Below are 20817 nucleotides of genomic sequence, written 5' to 3'. Positions count from 1 at the left end.
GACATAAAACATCTCTTCCTTTCCACGACAGTCTATGACTTTAATTTATTTTTGCCTAAAGATTCCTGTTTAAAAAAAATCAGATTTTCATTTTTTTGATATTCTGATTTTCCTATAATGCTTTTGTCATTTAAATGACAAATACTATAATCTAAATGACAAATACCATAATTCTTCATCATTTAAAAAGAAGAAAAAAAGCACACATGCTATTTTCCTAAGCGATAACATTGTAAAGGAAAAGAACCATTAGGAGAATTAAATAGGAAAAATGTTTAAAGAGAGTCCAACTCCCCTTTAATGAGAAAATTAAAAAAAATTCCATTTACTAAGATTCTAGTCTGCAAACAATCTTTCCTACAAAAATGTATATGAAATTATTACTGTAAGGTTACCTGCTTTGCTGTTTTAGAAAGGTCATGACTTTAAATGCAAAGATAACAGTAGCAAATTTATTAGTAAAACATTTTACATTGGCATAATCTCCAAATTATTAAAATATGTTTTTCATGAACTACTTAACATGCTATTTTCCAAGTAAGGCTAACTGTTCAAAAGGTATAAAATAAGATCAGGTATGGAATACATACTGACACCATGCCTCAAATTACTGCTTATAATAATTTTGAGTAATATAATTCGAAGCAGTTTGGAAATAAATCTTTTTTTTAATTAGGAAATATGACTATTTACTTCTATCGTGTTTCTAATCCTATCACTCTTCTATTGCTTGTCAGATAACGGGTATTTTGAACCTTTTTCTATGAGCAGAATGTATGGAATGAAATAAAGTGCTATTTGTGTACTGGCAGGGGTGCGTGCGGAGGGGCGGATCATGCTAAACAGGAGATCCGTGTGGCAACAATTGGGGGAAAGGGGACCTGTAACAGCTGCTCCTTTTAGATTCCCAAGAAGGAGACTGCCTGAGGTGGGTCATGAGACAGAAGGATAAAGCCGATGAGAACTCTGATGTAAAGCAGGAAAATGACTGCTGAGACCTCAGAGCTTACACCTGAATCGTCTCAAGCTGAGTGGCGAGCCCTCTTTAGCATGCTTCAGAAGCTGGTGATGAACTACACAGTACCAGGAGGCAAACCGGCTGCAAGCAGAACTGTCTGCATGTTTTGTATAATAACCTGTGGTCCTCTGGGGAAAGGAAGCCATGATTTCCTCTGTGCCAGCATCTGAGCTCTCCTCAGATACTGAGGCCATTAAACAAGAACAGAAGGGTCAAATTTAGGTAATGATTTCTAATTGGCAAGTAAAGGCAACCTCTATTTAATGGGCAGTGAATAGCTCTGATCTTTAAGTAAAGAAATTACTCAAATTCCTTTCTTGGGGGGATAAATCCCACTTTTTTTCACTCAAGGAAAAGTTATTAATAAATTAATAGGAAAAAGTTTTCTATCCAATGTAGGTTTATTACATTTCCATTATAAAAATATGTGCCGATACACAGATAAATTTAAGCACTTTGTAATTTATATATGATAAATTTAGTAAATTACTGTTGAAAACTAGGTATAAAGCAGTACTTGGAATAGATACTCAATAAATGTTACCTACCAGAGAATCATTGCTATCATTACTCAGTGCTTATTATATCATAGCCTGTGGTAATAATAATATCTTACATTTGAAAACTGTTTCTAAAGTGTAAACATACATTTTTTCCGTTTGCTCTTCACAAAGAAAAAGCGAAGCTGCCATTGCCATCCCTATTTTACACATGAAACTGAGCCTCCAAGAAGTTGTGACTAAACTAAGGTCAGTAGCTAGTATGTGGCACACAGGACTAAGATCCACGTCTTTTAGCCCATTTGTTAGAGCACCATAGGCTCTTTCTTTCTTTCTTTTTTTAGTTTTCATTTATTTATCAGAGAGAAAGAGACAGAGAGAGAGAGAGAGAGCGCGAGAGTGTGTGTGTGTGTGTGTGTGTGTGTGTGTGTGTGTGTGTGCGCGCGCGCGCAAGCGCAAGCGCAAGCGCACAAGGGCGGGGGAAGAGCAGAGGGAGAAGCGGACTCCCCACTGAACAAAGCGCCCGACGGGGGGCTCGATTTCAGGACTCTGGGATCATGACTTGAGCCAAAGACAGACGCTTAACCAACTGAACCACCCAGGCGCCCCCATAACCTCTTTCTATACAATAGTTACCTCCCATATAAAGATCGTACATCAAAACCTACTGTCAGCTCAAATATTTGACCATTTAATGATTAGAGAGCTATTGCTATGTACACTTGAACTCTTACATAAAGGTGCTCTTTATCATGTAATAGAGCTCCTAAATAAACTCCTACTTCAACATCTTTGATGTAGACTCTACACATTTAACATTTTATTCTATGTAAACTGCTGGTTTGGGAATACTGGAGCCTAGAGCAAAACCCAGAAATCATGATTTTATAGATGTTTGACCATCTAGCCCTTTGGAAAATAAGTCTGTTATGCATATTAATGGTGATATAATAGTTATGGTTCTCTCTATTTTAGATCCTATACCACAAACTCTACACACGTTTTCTTACTTAATTCTCACAAAGCTGTTTTGAGGTAGAGGGTCGTAGTGTCCCCATTTTATAGATGAAGAAACTAATGCTTCCAAAGGTTAAGTCGCTTGTGCAATGTCACATGATGAGGTAGGAGCAAAACTGGGATTCCGTCCTCCATCAGCCTGATTTTAAAGCCCATCATCTTAACCATTTTGTTGCCCTCACACTCCAATGAGTTGTTAAATATACTTTTAAAAGCCTGTTGAGAGTTCCTTATTCAAGAAATGCTACAATTTACTGCCTTTACTTCATGCAAACTTCTACTAATCAAAGATCTGGTGGCAGATGTGAGCATTTGTATCCACCCCAGGCAACTCTAACCAGGTATCATGGTACTGTATTAAACTGGCTCCAAACAGTCCTTTACATGGAGCCTGAAGCAGACAGGAAAGGGCAAACATGCAGATGCACAGAAGCAAATGCTCTTACAGACAAACCCATTCGGCGCACATACATTAGGAGGTATAATCCAGCAGAAAAATGTATCATAACATCATATTCTTCACATGTACAGAACTCGGCAGAGTTGAAGTATTTGAAATAATGCACAAAGGACCTGACTGCAGACAGAGCCTCAGATAGCCTCTTTCTTGATGTCTCTTTTGCCTTGGCTTCTTTACTTTCTTTCCCTCTCTCTCCTTTTATTATTTTTTCTTTACATTTTTTTTCTTATGACATGTGTTCAAGAATCTGTCACATGTAGTGCAAGAGAATAAGAAATAATTAAGGCAAGAGTATTTGCTTCCTCCCCTTTCCCAGTCTACTCATTCTGGTACAGCCTGCCTTGGTATTTCTTCCTTTCTCCCCCAAACCAGCCCCACTCCTGCTGGGTTCATCATGCAGATCAGAGTTATCATTTGGGGTGGGGAGGGGAGTAGGGATGTAAGAAGTAGAAATGAGCTTGCTGAAAAGAGTCCCACTTTCCTTGATCAGGGGGGAAAAGAGGCAGAAAGACAGAAGAAAGGAGAGGAGTGGTGAACCATGAGCGAGTGGAATACAGGAGGGAACTTTGGGTTAAGGGAGTGATGTGAGGATACAGGCTTCAGAATATCTAGAGACAGACAAATTGAAAACCTTTTTAAATGGAAGGAGAGAGGATTTTAAAAAATAATATTACTGGGAGTTAAGAATTTTATCTCTTTTACTGTTCTTTGAGGACAAGTAGAAATTGAAATTACTTCTCTTTTAGCTTGCTGGATTTTTTTCTTTTAATATGATATACTGAGAGTGAGCTGTGAGGAACTCAGATTTATTTGAGTTATGCAACGGTTTCGGTGGTAGATAAAAGTCTTCACTTATAAAAGTGACCAAAAGGAAAACTTGTTTGATGTACATTACTGTGGAATCTGCCAAGGTATCTGTATGTCAGCTAGACTGTCATTTGGATCAAGATCCCACTGCTATCAAGGATGGGGTGACTTTTAAGGCAGAAGGTAATAAAACTAAATAGAGAAAGGAACAACTGCAAGAATTATCTCCCCCCAAACTTTGGTCAGCTAAACAATATAAATCAAATAAGTCATTCTTTGTTAGAAATGCCTTCTGATATATAATGACTTTCCCTTTGTTTGTATATATTGAGTTGAAAGAATAAATACAATTTAATTTCAATTACCTAGCGAAACTCTAAGAATGTATCATTTCACAACTATTATCCATACCCTTTATAGTTAATATTTATCAACAATTTATGAGTTGCTAGAATATTAGTGTAACTATTTTTTGATACATTATTTATTTGCATTTTTCTATGGGATGCTACTGATAAAGCTAGAGACTTAGGTTAACCATGTATGTGTTAGAAACATTCTAAGCTATTATAAAGATGCTGACAAGTATGCAAATATAAAGACGGCTACTGTTTTATATATGAAATAATTAAATAATAGTACATGTGATGAATCTTGTACTAAAAGCAAACAAAGTATTGATATGATGAATTTTGCTTTCACAGTATAATTTTTGATAGGTTACATTATTGCTAAATAAGAAGCAAATAATTCACTGAATGTACTGAAGATTGTTAAAGTTAGTGTTCCTAAAATTATTAAGTGGAATGGAATATTTAGAGAGGAAGAAAATTCACGCATAAAACAGTGCTAAGGGAGGCCCTCCCCTTTTCTTAAATTAACTTTATAGTTGCAATATTTGATTGTGGAAGTGGGTCCAACTTTGCAAAAACCTTGAATGTGACTTTTAGTAAAATATTTTTCTCTTTGAAATTTTAAGACTTCATAAGACACATTTACCTTCTAAAATTCAGAATTTACTCTACTTGTAACATGTGCAGGTCTAAATTGATGATGGCCAAAGGGAATTACTATTTCTTTTCTCAGCACCTGATAAATGCAGGTAGCATTTTCACCTTTAAATGTCAGGGTCTTGATGACCTCCTGCACAGGTTTATTAGAGTAACTATCACTTCTCTTCCCCAAATACCCTTTCTTCATTAGCAGGGATATCAGCCCTAAATAAATCCATTATTTGGTCTTAGTTTAACCCTATTCTCTCATCCAATAAAGAACGTTTCATTGGCAAGGAACAGATGACCAAACTGTTTATATGCTTGTCAATATATCCTTCTATTACATGTATTAATCATTTATTAATAGATTAAGGCCCTTAAATTAAGATCCATTAGCAAAATTTCAAAAATCCCTTCTGTTTCAGATCATCAGAACTATTAATCAGTAATATTTACTCGTGACAGGTTTCTCTAAGCCAAGTTTCTTTGAACAAATCACGTAAACATCTTTAAACAGATGAACATTATTGAAAGGGAGAAATTCATGAGAGAAAGGGGTAAATGTAGAGCAAGTTACTAAAAGTTTAAGAAGAGTATATGGACTTGAAGCCAAGAATGAAAGACTGACTATGAAAAGGGGAGGGAAATGCTGAATCTAACTATCTGCTGTCTTTGGCTGGCTCCAATATGACCAAGCCGATTTCAGGGCATTCTTACTCCTCTCCACAGCCACACTATGACAGTAGCACCGTCCATGCCTTCAAACAGATGAAGATAGTGTTGGTCATACTGCACAGGGTGGGGAGGTTGGAAAAGAGAGGATTTCAAAAGAAAAATTTTTTGTATGTTGAATGTTTACTTTGTGATCAGATAACTGGGCAGATATCTCATCAATCAATCAATGAATCAATCCTATTTATTAATTGATCATGTAATTTTTTATAATATATTCACTAAATCAGGAGTGCTCTGTCCTGCTGTGGGGTTTTAGTGCTTTTATCTCTGAAAGGAAGCAGGGAAAGTGGCTAAAGTTAGGTATTAGAGAGAAGGAAAAGACATGACCTTCAATCAGAAATCAAAGCAAGATATCAGGTTTTGTGGAAATCTGTTTCATTATAGTGGCAAAAACAGGCTGCCCTCTAAAATCAACCTGAGCAAGAAGACCTCCATGGCCCGAATCAGGGCCAACTGCTCATGTCCGTTCTCCATCCCAGCCACACACCAACTCCAGCTTCCTGTTCCTCGGTGATTTCTTGGTACCTGTTCCCCGTCTCCTGTTGTACAGCTGTGAATCTGATGCCTTCTCTACTTTGCTCTCAGCATCTTATATCCAGATCTGCCAACAGATCCTTCGTTGGTCCTACAGCTCTGCCCATGGACTTGGTCCAAATTTTAAGCTTAGTTCCTGTAAGCCTTCAGTTCTGGGCAAGCTGTGTTCCAAAAAGATAATATTCTACTACAGGCAAGACCTGGGCTCTGACGACAGCCCCTCATTCTTCCCAACTGCAAAGGCTACTCATTACTGTAGCAGTGAGCCTGGGGCCTGGACTATGGTCTGCCGTGTTTCCCAAAGCCTCCACCCTGGATGGAGCATTAAATGACAAGAATTAAGTAATGCTGACTCTAACCAAGGTATATGCCTGGGGGAAGGGGTTGAGTTCTGACAGGAAATATCTTCCAGGGACTCCCATTCCAGCCCAAAACCTGGGATAGGAGGCAGAAGGGGTTTGCATATTCCTATCTTTTAGATATGCCCGGTTTCCTTGGCTTGTATATGATCATCTATTCCTGCTTTTCTTCCCACCTCCCTGGATACCCCTGCTTTGTACCTACCTCCTTCACCCAGCTTGGCCCTAGGCTTTTTTCATTCATCATTATCAACTCTCTCTAGGAAATCTCCACTCCAGTGCTTCAATATGCTGAAGACTTACATATTTACATGGTATCAAATGTGTATAGTATCTCCAATTTAGACTTCCTCTTGAGCTATAGACCTACATATACCACTATTTGATCTCTCCTTGGATAACTCCAAACTCCTCAAATTCAACATATTCAAAAGTGAACTCTCCATTTCTCTCAAGCCTGGGTATCCATTAGCATTCCCTAGCTTAGTAAATGACCCCAGCATCCATCCAGTTTCACAGCCAGGAACCTAGGGCCATCTGGGCACCTCTGTCTCCCCCACTTTCCATACTTAGTCTATTACCAAGTCCTTCATAACTTCTGAAACCACTTCCCTCCATCTTCACTACTACTGCTAAAGTCCAGAGACTTAAGTTAGAGTAAAAATAATAAAAGGTAACAATTACCAAAGGTTTATTATATACCAGGCAGGCACTCTTTTAAAACTCTATATAAATGATCTCTCCTAATCACCCTACGTATTAGCTTCCTAGGACTGATGTAACAAATTACCACAAACTAAATAGCTTAAAATAAAAGAAATTGATTCTTTCACAGTTTTGAAGGCTAGAAGTCTGAAATCAAGGTATCAGCAGAGCTGTGTTTCCTTCAAAAGCTCTGGGGGAAGATCCTCCTGCCTCTTCCAGCTTCTGGCGGCTCCAGGCATTCCTTGACTTGTGGCAGCATGACTCCAATCTCTGCGCCATCTTCATGTGGCTGTCTCCTCCCTATATGTGTCTTCTTGTCCTTTGTTTCAAATTTCCTTCTGCCTTTTTCTTAGAAGGCCTCTTGTCATTGGATTTAAAGCCCACCCAGATAATCCAAGATGATTGCCTCATTTCAAGACCCTTAATTTAAGTACATCTGCAAAGACTCTTTTCCCAAACAAGGTAACAATCACAGGCCCCAGGGATTAGGAAGTGGACATTTGTGGCCACCATTCAATCCACTACACCCTAAAAAAGGTAAGTGTAGTTATTAGTCCCCTTGGATAGATGAGGCAATTGAGACTTAGAGAATTTAAGGGACTTGTCCAAGTTCACACAGCTAATATGAACATGAGATTCATGTTTGGTTTATAGCTTCCATACTTTCAGGAGAACAATTTCAATACTTTTCTGAAAGGAGTAACAGTTTCAAGAAATTTGTCCCTTAGATGCCAAATATTGCTTCTTCAATCCATTCATTACTAGACTACACCACTAGTGTTATCTCCTAAAATTATAGATCAGATCCAGTGCCTTGCATGATGTCTGTCATACAGAAGGAACTTAATAAATAGTTGTGAATAAATTAATGTGATCACGTCACCAGCCTCATCAAAAATCATTAAAAAATCCCACATTGCTTAAAATGAGTTTCATACTCCTCAACAAAGCATTTAAGACCCTCCATCCCCTGGGCGCCTGGGTGGCTCAGATGGTTAAGCGTCTGCCTTCGGCTCAGGTCATGATCCCAGGCTCCTGGGATCGAGTCCCGCATCGGGCTCCCTGCTCAGTGGGGAAGCCTGCTTTTCCCTCTGCTTTTCTCTCTCTCTCTCTCTCTCTCTCATGAATAAATAAATAAAATCTTTTAAAAAAAAAAAGACACTCCATCCCCCATAAGATTAAAAAAATGATAATTTTGGAACGAGGACAGTCTTCCTAAGAACATCCAGAAGTCATGGAAAAAGAGATCGATAAATTTGGTCATGGAATTTCAGCATGGAAAAATTTCATAAGTAAGGTCAAAAAACAGTGGTCTGGAAAAACATTTGCAACACATTACATATATGTGCCTAATGTCCAAAGGAAGCAGGTACCTTCATTTATTTTTGTTGGAATGTAAACTGATGAAGCTTCTTTGAAGGGAGGTTTAGAAAAAGAATATAATTTATCTCTTCCCTGACCCAGCATTTCCACCACTAGGAATTTATTTTGTGGATCATCTCTCGCTTTGGCACAAAGCTGTTCACTGCTACAACCTTGCAATAAAACCTTGTTTGGAAATAACCTAAATGCTCACCAACAGGAGCCGGTTAAATCCATTATGGTACAACTATAACTTGGGACACCATGTGGCCCTTTTAAAATGAGGCATGTCTTTGTGCCTCAGTGAGGAAGAAGTTAACTCAAGATGCAGAACACTACATATAAAATGGTACAATTTTGCAAACAACAAAAAGAACACATATGTATATGCACTTATATGCTATATACATATGAATATTTTTGGAGGGATAAACCTGAAACTTGTAACTGCATTTGCCTTTGAGAAAAGAACAATGAGACTGAATACCAGGGTGGAGGGAAGGTGTATTTTTCAATGTTAACTCTATTGTATTGCTTGAATTTATTTTGCCGTGTGTTTGCATTGCCCAGGAGAGAGAGAGAGAGAGAAAGGGAGAGAGAGAGAGAGAGAATTCATGAGCTAGTTTTCACCTAATTTTCCATCTTGATTTCATACCTGCACTTGACAATTCATTGCTTCCCAAACATACTGAGTATGTTCATGTTGAGTGTGTGTGTGTGTGTGTGTGTGTGTGTGTCTGTGTGTGTCTGTGTCTAATGTCCTATCATTCTTGACTCCCACAATTTCTGTCTGTAGAAATCCTGCTCTTCAAAAGCTCTCCATGCAACCTCCCTGATCTTCAGTGTTGGAATCAACCACTCTTACCTCCGGACTCAGAAAACCCCTGTTCATCCTGCTTTGAATTATAGTTATGTTCTCAAGTTGGCCATTCTCATTAAATTAGCTCCTAAAGGGAAGTGCTGACTTCTGTGTTCCCTAGAACACAACATTGCTGAATGTATGTCATTAACCAAAAACTATTAAGCAGAAGAGTCATCTAGAATAGTCTGTTTCCCACGATGACTCAATTTTTTTTAAAGATTTTATTTATTTGACACACAGACAGAAAGAGCACAAACAGGGGCAGCTGCAGGCAGAGGGAGAGGGAGAAGCAGGCTTCCCGCCGAGCAGGGAGCCCGACGTGGGGCTCAATCCCAGAACCCTGGGATCATGACCTGAGCCAAAGGCAGATGCTTAACCAACTGAGCCACCCAGGCGCCCCCCCAATTTTAAGGGTGACAGAGAAAAATATCTAGCCCAAGTACAAGAATCCTCCTTGGTGTGACTGACCAAAACAGCAAATCAGAAATCCTCAAAACTGAAGATAAAACCAATACTGTATACAGATAAAATGATTACAAGAGATATATGTGAAATGAAATAGGAAGCTACACTTGAAATATATTAGAGCTAAGAGAAAAATGAAAGAAAAAATGATTTCTGTTATAATACAGAAAAAAATAGCTCTTGACATATTTTTGTTTGTTTTTTAGCCAAACACATGAACTCTGGTCATAAAATAGGCACACACTGATTTTTATCATGAAGCAGGCTACTTCTCAGACTGGAACTAACAGTGCTCTCCATCTTTGCTGCCTCCCCCCACAAAAGTCCATAACAATGCAATTCACCTGACTGCTTAATAACCACAGTCTTTTCCAAGCAAAATTTCCCAAATCATGTTTACTGTAATTTGGTTGTTTTTCTTTTCTTTTCTTTTTTTTTACTATTTACTGTTTGCCATCATTTAAACCCATATCCTCTCATCCTCAATGATATGGGAGTGAGTGTAGAGGGTCACATTACTCCATATATTTAACTTTCATGTATCCTAAAGCACTTCATGGTAATTGATTATATACTGCCTACTATAAGCAATAAAACCAATTTTTTTCCGCTTCTAGAACAGTTATTCTGCTTTAGTCTCTATATAAAGGTAGAGGACCACCCATTTCTGTTGGTTTTATAACAACATACAATAAAGTAAAATAAATACAATAAAGTAAAAATTAAAAATGGCAATGATTAGAAGTTTACTTCAACGTACTGTTAATGCTGTTTCATACTCTCCAGCAGCTAGGTGTGCTAAGCCCAAGTAATAGGAAGCTTCTCCTTCCATCTTTTTGTCACTTCCTAAAGTTGAAAAAGTAGAAAAATTGTCATGGCATTAAAGAAACTGATTTATGACAATAAGCAGAATTTTTGCTTTTTAAGACAGGAGAAAGTTGTAACAGAGTGTACAGACTTATGAACAATCCCTGAAACCTCACTGTGTACTGATTTTAAAAGGCTGATGTTGGAGGCCGACTCACAAATGTTAGACTATAGTGCATTAGCCATGTAAGTAAGAGGAGTTTTCTTCTACATACACAGCTCAGTATTATCATTTTGACATTCGTATATAATTTCTATACTGGTCCACCATGTAAAGACTCATAGTCATCCAGCATAGCTGCTACTACAGACATGAAATAATTGGTAAAGGGCATCAGCTTTACATGGTGCACAAACACATATACACAGAGAAATTGACATTCAGTTAAGTCTAACAGGGCAGATAATTAGCAAATTAAGGAATTATTGTTTTGATTAGGTTCAATTTAAAAGCTATTGGTTAAAACCTGGGATGAAAATGACTGACAGCTTGCCTTCTTGGTAAAACATTCCATGGGTATTTTGAAATCCAAACACATTTTTTCTTTGCTACTGACTGGTAATGCTTTTCATCATCTTTTCAAAGGAATTGTAGCCTTTCTAATTTCTGTGAATTTGTTTTATTCCAGGAATTATCAAAATCTTCTTTCCAAAGCAGTATGTGTAGTTGTGTAACGTGCTTCAGTAAGACATATATCATACCATCTAATAAATACAAAATATTTTACATTTATATACTAAATATATAAATCAACAGACTTACCAGAACCATTAGTTTCTCATTTTTAAAAAAGAATACTATCCTTTTTCTACTCTTTGGCTTTTAATGTTACCTAACTCCTGGGTAATACAAATGCTGGCAGATCCACCCCCCACCTCCCCTTTAGATTTCTGAACTCTGTATTCCAGCCATGATGGATTTCAGCAGGAGCTAACAATTCTCCATACTATATTCACTCTCACCACTCACTGAATTACTACTTGTGAAGCGGTGGCTCAACTGAAAGACTACAAGAAAACAGGATGGCAAATGCCAGTGACAGTGTTGTTATTATTATTCTCAAGCAATTTCATTATTGCAGAGAATTATAGCCTCAAGATCCCACTTCAGCAGAGTTGATGGTGCCATTGATCCAGCCTGGGGATTTTTAACTCTTACAGTTTATCTGGGCCTTAACTTCTTATCTGCTATAGGTTTATAAGTGCTAAGGATAAGGATGGACCTAGGAAAGGGAAGGATGGGGTAGGAGGGAGAGGTTATGAGGGGAAGTTGCCTCTTGGATATTTAAAAGTTGATTATTTATAAGTTGTACTTGCTCTATTAAATGTTGTAACTGTGTTAAAGTACTAACAGTGCATGTGCTGATATAATATCACCATTTGCATCCAATTTTATGTAAAGGGCAGCCTAGCAAAGAAAAGAAAAATCGACCCTTGTTGATAGATTTTGAGGCAGCTAATTGAAACAGTTGAGTCACACTAAATATTAGTTTTAAAATAGGATTTAAGCATGAGAACTCTTCCTGCTTACTAATTGAAACAAAATTAAGATAAAGTAAAAGCATAAAATTATGGAGGGAAATGTCAGCATTATTAATGACATATATATACCAAAGGAAAAAAGGGCAAAATACTATTTATATTATTGTGTAGTTTATTTGGGTGGATTAAATTAGTATTGGCTTTAATGATTCAATAATCATTCATGTTATGTTAAAGGAAATATGATGTTCTATTGTCAAGACCTACATTGTCCATTCTTATACTGTTAAGTCTGTAGAGAATCTAAAGAGGGGGTCATCACAGAGGTCTAATGGATAGAGACAATGTGTTTGGGAGTAACTCAAAAGTTTCATTAAAATGTGTCTTAAAACTTCCATTTGTTATTTGGCTAACATATATTCACTAATTCATTTATTCACTGAATATTTACTGAGGACCTATTCTGTGTCAGGCACCGCTCTAAGCACTTGGAATACACCAGTAAATTAACCAGAAACATTTTCTGTCCTTGGAGAGCTTACATTTTAGAGGAAAGGGACAGAAAGAGATACAAAATAAATAATAAACATAATAAATTTTGTGGTAAATTGTATGGTGATAAGTACTCTGGGAGAAAAAAAATACAGCAGGGCAAGGGGAATCGAGAGTGCTAAATCGGGGGTAAAGAGAAAAAAGCAGGTTTCAATATTAAGTACTGTGGTCAGGGTAGTAGATCCAGCTGAGAACTTGGTATTCACAAGAGAACGAAATTGGGAATTGATAACAAAACATATGGGAGACTCACAAGTATGTGGAAATAAAACACACTCCTAAATAACTAGTGGGTCAAAGAAGAACTCAGAAGGTAATAAACAGGAAAATACTTAGAAATAAATGAAAACAACAACAAACAAAAACAACAATGAAAACTAATGGGGTCCAGCTATAGTAGTGCATAAAGGGATATGTATAGCTATAAATACCTATTTTAAAAAATAAGGAACATCTTTTCATCTTCTAAAACTAGAAAAAGAACTAACCAAACCCAAAGCAAACAGAAGGAAGAAAATAATAAAGACTAAAGTGAAAATAAATGAAATAGAAAACAGAAAAACAATAGAGAAAATCAGCAAAACTAAAAATTGTTTCATTGAAAAGGTCAACAAAATTGACAAACCTTTAAGCTCGACTGAATAAGGAAAAAAGAGAGATGTCTCAAGTTACTTAATTCAGGAATGAAAAAGGGAAGATCACTATAGACCTTAGAGAAATAAAAAGGGTTATAAGGGAATATTATGGACAATTACATACCAACAAATTAGATAAACTAGATGAAAGAGACAGATTACTAGAAAGGTATAAACTACCAAAATTGACTCAAGAAGAAACAGAAAATCAGAATAAATCCGTAAGTAAAGAAATTGAATTAGTAATCAAACTCTTTTCCACATAGAAAATCCCAGGCCCAGAGGGCCTCACTGGTCAATTTTACCAAATATTTAAAGAATAACCAACATCAGTTTTTCACAAACTCTTCCAAAACTTAAGAGAAAACACTTCCCAAATCATTCTATGAAGCCAGTATTATTTTGACATTAAACCAGATAAAGACATCATAAGAAAACTACAAACCAATATCCCTTATGAATATAGATAATAAAAGCCTCAACAAAATATTAACAAAGTGAATCCAGCAACATATAAAAAGGATTATGTACCATGATCAAATGGGATTTATCTCAGGAATGCAAGATTAGTTCAACATATGGAAATCAATCAAAGTAATATGCCATATTAACAGAAAGGATAAAATGATCATCTTAATAGATGCAGAAAAAGCATTTGACAAAATCCAATCCCTTTGCATGATAAAAATCTTCAACAAACTTAGAATAGAAGGGAACTTAATAATGTTAAGGAGTACCAATAAAAACCCCACAGCTGACATCATTCTTAATGGCAAAAGACTGAGAGCTTTCACCCTAAGCTCAGGAAGAAGACAAAGATGCACTCCGGAACCAATTCTATTTAACACTGTGCTGGAAGTTCTAGCCAGTGCAATTAGTCAAGAAAAAAACAGGCATTGTAAGGGAGGCAAACTCTAACCTCTACGGGTTTTTTGGCTGGGCCTGAGAATTAAATTGACATAAGACAAATTAATAGGAGAAAAAACACACAAATTTACATAAGTTTTAGGTGACATGGGAGCCTTCATAAGGAATGAAGAGCCAAAGAAATTGCAAAATCTACATGCTTTTAGTATTGGGTTGAACAAAGGGAGGCAACTGTGGAAAAGTAACTAAGCAATGCAGGGAGGCTAAAGGAAAATAAGGATTATTTTAACAAAGTCTGTTTGTATAGAATTCTCTTGGCTCTGACTCCTCATAGAAGAATATTTCTTTTCTTGTGGTACAGGGAGGGCATCTTTCACATGGCAGTTTTTAATCTCCCATTTTCAGGAGGAAAAGGGGAGATTACATACCCTTCTTGTACCTCTGTTGTTTTTCAAGTGATTTTAGCTCAAATGCTTCTTATGCCAAAGTGGTTTTTAGAGTTGTATGTTCTGTCACCCTTCAGCATCAAGATCAGAAAGGAGGAAGTAAAGCTCTATTTGCAGATAACATAATATTATATATGGAAAAATCTTAGGGAATCCATAAAAAAACATTAAGGCTAATAAACAAGTTTAGCGGGATAGAAGATCAACATACAAAAGTTAATTTTATTTCTACCTCCAAGCAATGAAAAATCTGAAAATGAAAGAAAAAAATCCATTTCTAAAAGCATCAGAAAAAAACATTAGAAATAAATTTAACAAAAAGGCAAGTTGTATACACTAAAAAATTCAAAATATCATTGAAAGAAATGAAATATGTAATAAATGGACAGATAACCCATAATCATGGACTGGAAGACTGAGTGTTAAAATAGCAGTATTTTCCCAATTGCTTGACAGTTTCAATTCAATCCCTATGAAAATTCCATCTGTCCTTTCTGCAGAAATATGCAAGCTAATCCTAAAATTCATGTGGAAATGCAAGTGATGCAGAATAACCAAAGCAATCTTGAAAAAGAATATTGGAAGACTCACATTTCCCAGTTTCAAAACTTACTACACAACTACAGTAATCAAGAATATGTAGTAGTGGAATAAGGACAGATACATAGATCGCCACAATAGACTTAAAAGTCCAGAGAACATTTATGGGCAATTAATTTTTGATGAGGGTCCTAAGACAAATTGTTGGAAAAGAATAGTGTGTACAACAAATAGTAGTGGGACAACTGGATAGCCACATGGAAAACAGGAAGTTGGACCTTCCTCATACCCCCTTCACACACACACTTAAAAATAGGCTATAGGCCTAAATATAGGCATTAAAATTGTACAAAACACTTAGAATCAAATGTAGGAGTAAATCTTCAAGACCTTGGATTTGTGGCAGCCTTCTTAGTTATAATACCAAAAACACAAACAACAAAACAAAAAATAAATTATTTTGGACTTCACCGAAATAAAGAACTTGTGCTTCAATGGAAAGTGAAAAGAAAACCCATTATTTTCAAGTCGTATCTCTGATGAAGGACTTGCACTTAGAATATATAAAGGATACTTAAAACAATTCAGTAATAAATTGACAACCCACTTGAAAATGGGCAAAGAATCTGAATAGACATTTCTACAGAGAAGATATACAAATGACCTCTAAGCCCACAAAAAGATGCTCAACATCATTAGCTAGCAGGGAAATGTAAATTAAATCCACAGTGAAGTATCATTTTAGACCTACAAAGACGGCTATAAGCAAAAAGAAGGACAGCAACAAGTGCTGGTGAGGAAGTTTATGGATGAATCGAAACCTTTACACATTGCTGGGAAGAATGTAAAATGGGACAGCTACTTTGGAAAACTCTGGGTCGTCGCCTCCTTAAGTTAAACATAGAGTTATCCGATGGCCCAGCAACTCCACTTCTAGGTCTGGAGACAAAAGGCTTGAAAACTTGTACACAAATGTTGACAAAGGGTGGGAACAACATAAATGTTCATCAGGCGATGAATGGATAAAGAAAATAGGACATAACCATACAATGGAATATTATTCAGCCATAAAAAGGAATGTAGTAGTAATATGTGCTACAAGATGGATGAAACTTGAAAACATTATGCTAAGTGAAAGTAGCTGGACACAAAGGACACACATTATATGATTCCATTTATATGAACTTTCCAGAATAGTTAAATCCATAGAGACAGAAGGTAGCTTAATGGTTATTATGAGAGAGGGAAAGTCAAATATGGGGAGTGACTTCTAGTGAGTTTGGCATTAGTGTTTTGGTTGTATAACTTTGTGAATACACTAAAGACCAATGAATGACTGAAAAATGAAAATAATAGAATAATAGAATCATGAGACCACTGCACGGTCAGGGTTATCCTTGTGCGTTATACCAAGGTGCCCAAGTAAAGGAGTTGGCCCACAGTGGGTGTCAGGATTCCTTAAATATTATGCAAATCAACATAGGAGGCATGCCTTATAAGGCAGACAATCATCAGTTTGCTGCTTCAGGCTCCTTAACCAAAGTAGGACGTAATAGCAAGAAGAAATGCCTTATCCCAGGGCATTCTGCTGTTGTCAGAGCTCTTGTAAGATACTGTGCAATCCCTTAACCTACCTACTTTGTTATATGGGAAATACAGGGGCAAATATTTATCAGTTTTAAAAGATATTTAAAAAATTATTATAGCATAAGATTTCTCCTGTTCTCCTCATCTGTCCTTTGAAAAGTAAGAGATCCTTTTAAAAGGAGACTGCCTGGCAGGCTCCAACTATGTGAAGAGATCTTCGGAGCCTTCCTTTCTTTGTAAACTAACTTACAATTTAGCAAATGTGAACCTAAAGCAAAATACCTTTTCCTAATTGATACATTACTTTCCATGGAAATTCCACATAGCTTTCCATGTGACTAAAGTTAGTTGCTGAAATTGATCTAAGAGCTAACTATTTATGTCAGTGTTTACCCCTTTGGGGAAAGTACTAGATCACCTGTCATTCAAAAGCAGTTCATTCAATGGGATACATCTTTCAATGAGGGTGACTTCTTATGACTATTATAATATCACTAAAAAGAAGTAACGGAGAGAATAAGCTAAGATGTTTACTTTTACTCTTTAGAAAATTAAAATCACAGCCAGAAATTCAGTCCTGCTTAATTCCAAGTAAACTATATGTTACTTGATAAACCAATCAATTAAGTATACCCTTGAGCTAATACACTTTAAGGAGCATAGCTTCTTTTTCTCCTTCATGAAAAGTCAACTCTATTGATAAATTATGGTAATAAAATATCTTTGCATTTCACAAAGTAAAAGCTTATGAGTATATGCTCCAAATTTTTTCTTTATATTTTATACATATACAAATGATATAGAATATTCAGGATACGGTCCGCTCTCATGAAAGCATTTTTACTGCTGTACGTGTGCGTACGAATCACCAGAGGAACTTGCTAACCTGCAGATTCCGAGGCAGTAAGTAGGTCTGAGGTGGAGCCTGAGATGCTGCTTTTCTTTTATTTATTTATTTATTTATTTATTTATTTATTTATTTATTTATTTTTTAAACTTTATTATGTTATGTTAATCACCATACATCATTAGTTTTTGATGTAGTGTTCCATGATTCATTGTTTGTATACAACACCCAGTGCTCCATGCAGAATGTGCCCTCTTTAATACCCATCACCAGGCTAACCCATCCCCCCACCCCCTCCCCTCTAGAACCCTCAGTTTGTTTCTCAGAGTCCATCGTCTCTCATGGTTCATCTCCCCCTCTGATTTCCGCCCCCTTCATTTTTCCCTTCCTGCTATCTTCTTCTTTTTTTTTTAATATATAATGTATTATTTGTTTCAGAGGTACTGCTTTTCTTATGAGCTTCTAGTGATGCTGATGCTGCCAGTGCATAAGGCCACACCTTGACAAGCAAGAGTCCAAAATATAGCAGAGTTCTATTTTCCTGTTACTCCTAACTAAATATTTATCATTATCTTCCCTATTACCTGACAATAGGGAATTTACAAACAATGAAAGGTCTCTCAGATTGAAAGAAATACATGCCCTCAAACACACACACACACACACACACACACACGCACGCACGCACACGCGCACACACACACACACACACACACACCCTTAACTTTTGCAAATGACCTTACCTTCTCATTATAGGTTCACTGTTTTATAACACTACTCCCAGAGGGTTGTAATTTTGGAGATAAAGCTTTCAGGAAATTAATGGATTTCTTGTTGTCAGCACTAAGGCACCTCTATTCTACAGTGAAATTTGAAAGTATATTGATGGCATTTGTCTTTGCATTTCATAGGAAATAATCACCCAAACACTTGACGGTTTTTACTTCACTCTTGGGAGAAGCAGTGTCTGCCCATTAAAGGAAGCAATGTGAGAGTGTTCTTTTCCACCCACCTTCTTTGGCTATTTCAGAAGCTTTTATTAGAATTCTGATGGCCTGTTTGTATTCTTTATTTTCCAGCATTTTGTCTGAGAGTAATCTGTAAGTTCTCAGGAGACTCTCACAGGCCAACAAGTTGAGAAAGCGGCCTGTCTCATCCTTCCATACCCGCCCTTGCGTCAATTGATGGAATGCTTCATAATGCTCAGCAGCTTCCAGAAGCTGACCTGAAGAATAAAAGCCATTCATAAATATAAACCACAAGCCAGAACATATTTTCAAAAATTTGGTATATATCTTTATGTTTTACTATTAAAGGGGGGTGGAAACCATGGAATACAGTCAAGAATTTCTAAGGATGAAGAGGATTTAAGCTGGGAGAGGAGGGATCTCAATTTGAACCTCAGACTCAGCAATGATTTTGGATGAACACCTGCTGGACGGATGTATCTTGGCAAGTAGAAATTGGCTAGGATTACACATATTTAGAAATGGTGTGAAAACCCAATAATAATTACGAATAGCACTCCTGTTAGCTAACCTTTATTTGACATTACATAGGCAAATTCATGTGCTACAAGCTTTATATGAATTTCTCATTTAATCTTCAAAATACTATTGTGAAATGGGATTGTTATGATTCCATTTTACAGAAGAGAAAGTGAGGTTAAGAATTTTGCCCATGATTGCACGACTAGTGGGTTTGTATATCCAGGCAGTCTGAGTCCAGAACCCACGCTCTCAACTACTATCCTACGCTGCTTTTCAACAGACAGCATATGTTTCGATCCCAAGAAGAATTCAGGTACCCTGAGAAAGGATGCGTCTGTTACAAATTTCAAATTCAATTATTATACAGGCATTTGTATACTCTGTTTCATTTTTAATAATTAAAATACAACTTGGCTGCCTTTCTGGATTATATTTTATAATACAGTTCAAGATAGATCTTCTCAAAGCCAAAACTCCAAATTAGCTTTCAGTCATTTCACTCCTTGAAATAAAAGCAAGCACATTTCTGGAAAAGGAGTTTGCAGTTCCACACTGTGGACTGTATTTTACGTGTGAATTGCCTTGTGAAAATCCTCACCATATCTGGTAGTGTAAACACACTTTCCCGGTATTGGGAGTTACCTACATTGAAATTAACTGGGAAGACGCTTGCATGTAGGCATTCCAACAGTAGTGGTTAAGAGTGAGTGCCGGCTCCAAGCAGACACCTTGGGTTCCTAACCCAGCTTTACCTTTTCCGTTGTTTAGCCTTAGGCTACTTACTATCTTTTCTGCGCTACTTATCTATCTTTTAGCCTTAGGCTACTTACTATCACTACATGATAGTGTACAGTATTCAAGGTGTTATGGTGAGAAATGGATCAATGCATGTTCAATACCTGAGCACAGAATTCTCTAAGCATAAATTATGCTTTCTGCAAAAAATGTAGTTGAGTCTTTATAGCACTATTGCCATGGCTGATTAAATTAACCAATGCAAGTCTTAATCAGGCTCAATATATTTTCTCAAATAGGTTTCATTAGATATCACAGGTTAGATAATATAGGGTATGGCAGCCCCTGCCATGACTCTTACATATAATTTCCCCCTATTTTCACCCTGAATTTGCCATCAAAATTAGTACTGGAGTATTAAAGCATATACACATAAATAAGAATAGCATTCACAAAGAAATACAATAAACAGAGGTGGACAATAAGCTAATGATCTGTAAAAACACTGAGTAGAGGTATGGCCAGTCCGAGCCCTTGTTGCACCATGCAGAAGGAAGGCATATTCACCAGGACACACACAGAGAGGGGAATGTGTACAACAGAGACACTCAGAAACTTGTGTTATGAAATTTTCACATGATACAAGACTACAGAGCCATAAATATGATACTATAGAAGAATATTTCTTTACGTGGACAGGTGTTTGTGATAAGTGAAAATATTGGACAACATCAGAAAACATTTACAAAGCATTATCAGTGTTACATGGGTGACTGATGGTTTCCTTTTCCTTTCTGATTACTGGCATTTTCTAATGTTTCTATCATCAAAGTATGTTTATTTTGTAATAAAAATATATGATAGAAGCTATTTTAAAAATAATGCCCAATCCTTTTTCATTTTGATGCAAATGCTCAAGGTTGAAGTTCACTGTTCTATCTTCCCATTTT

At 36.6% G+C, this 20817-nt stretch overlaps 1 protein-coding gene across 1 annotated transcript in view; it reads right to left on the bottom strand.

The window, feature by feature from the left end:
• The window catches only part of TTC29 (tetratricopeptide repeat domain 29), a 240110-nt gene that overhangs the window by 139873 nt on the left and 79420 nt on the right, over positions 1–20817 (bottom strand). Inside the window, exons 5-6 of the mRNA XM_028125309.2 lie at positions 18655–18867; positions 10580–10665 (exon numbers count right to left, since the gene is read on the bottom strand). Of these exons, the coding sequence (XP_027981110.2) occupies positions 10580–10665; positions 18655–18867 (299 nt within the window). The remainder of the gene's footprint in view (positions 1–10579; positions 10666–18654; positions 18868–20817) is intronic.

The sequence above is a fragment of the Eumetopias jubatus genome, unplaced genomic scaffold, assembly GCF_037043125.1.
Source record: "Eumetopias jubatus isolate StellerSeaLion01/CBP00866 unplaced genomic scaffold, mEumJub1_p1.0 scaffold_2, whole genome shotgun sequence".
NCBI lineage: Eukaryota > Metazoa > Chordata > Mammalia > Carnivora > Otariidae > Eumetopias > Eumetopias jubatus.
Note: the sequence above shows the minus strand (reverse complement) of the source record. Positions and strands in the feature narration are given on the sequence as shown.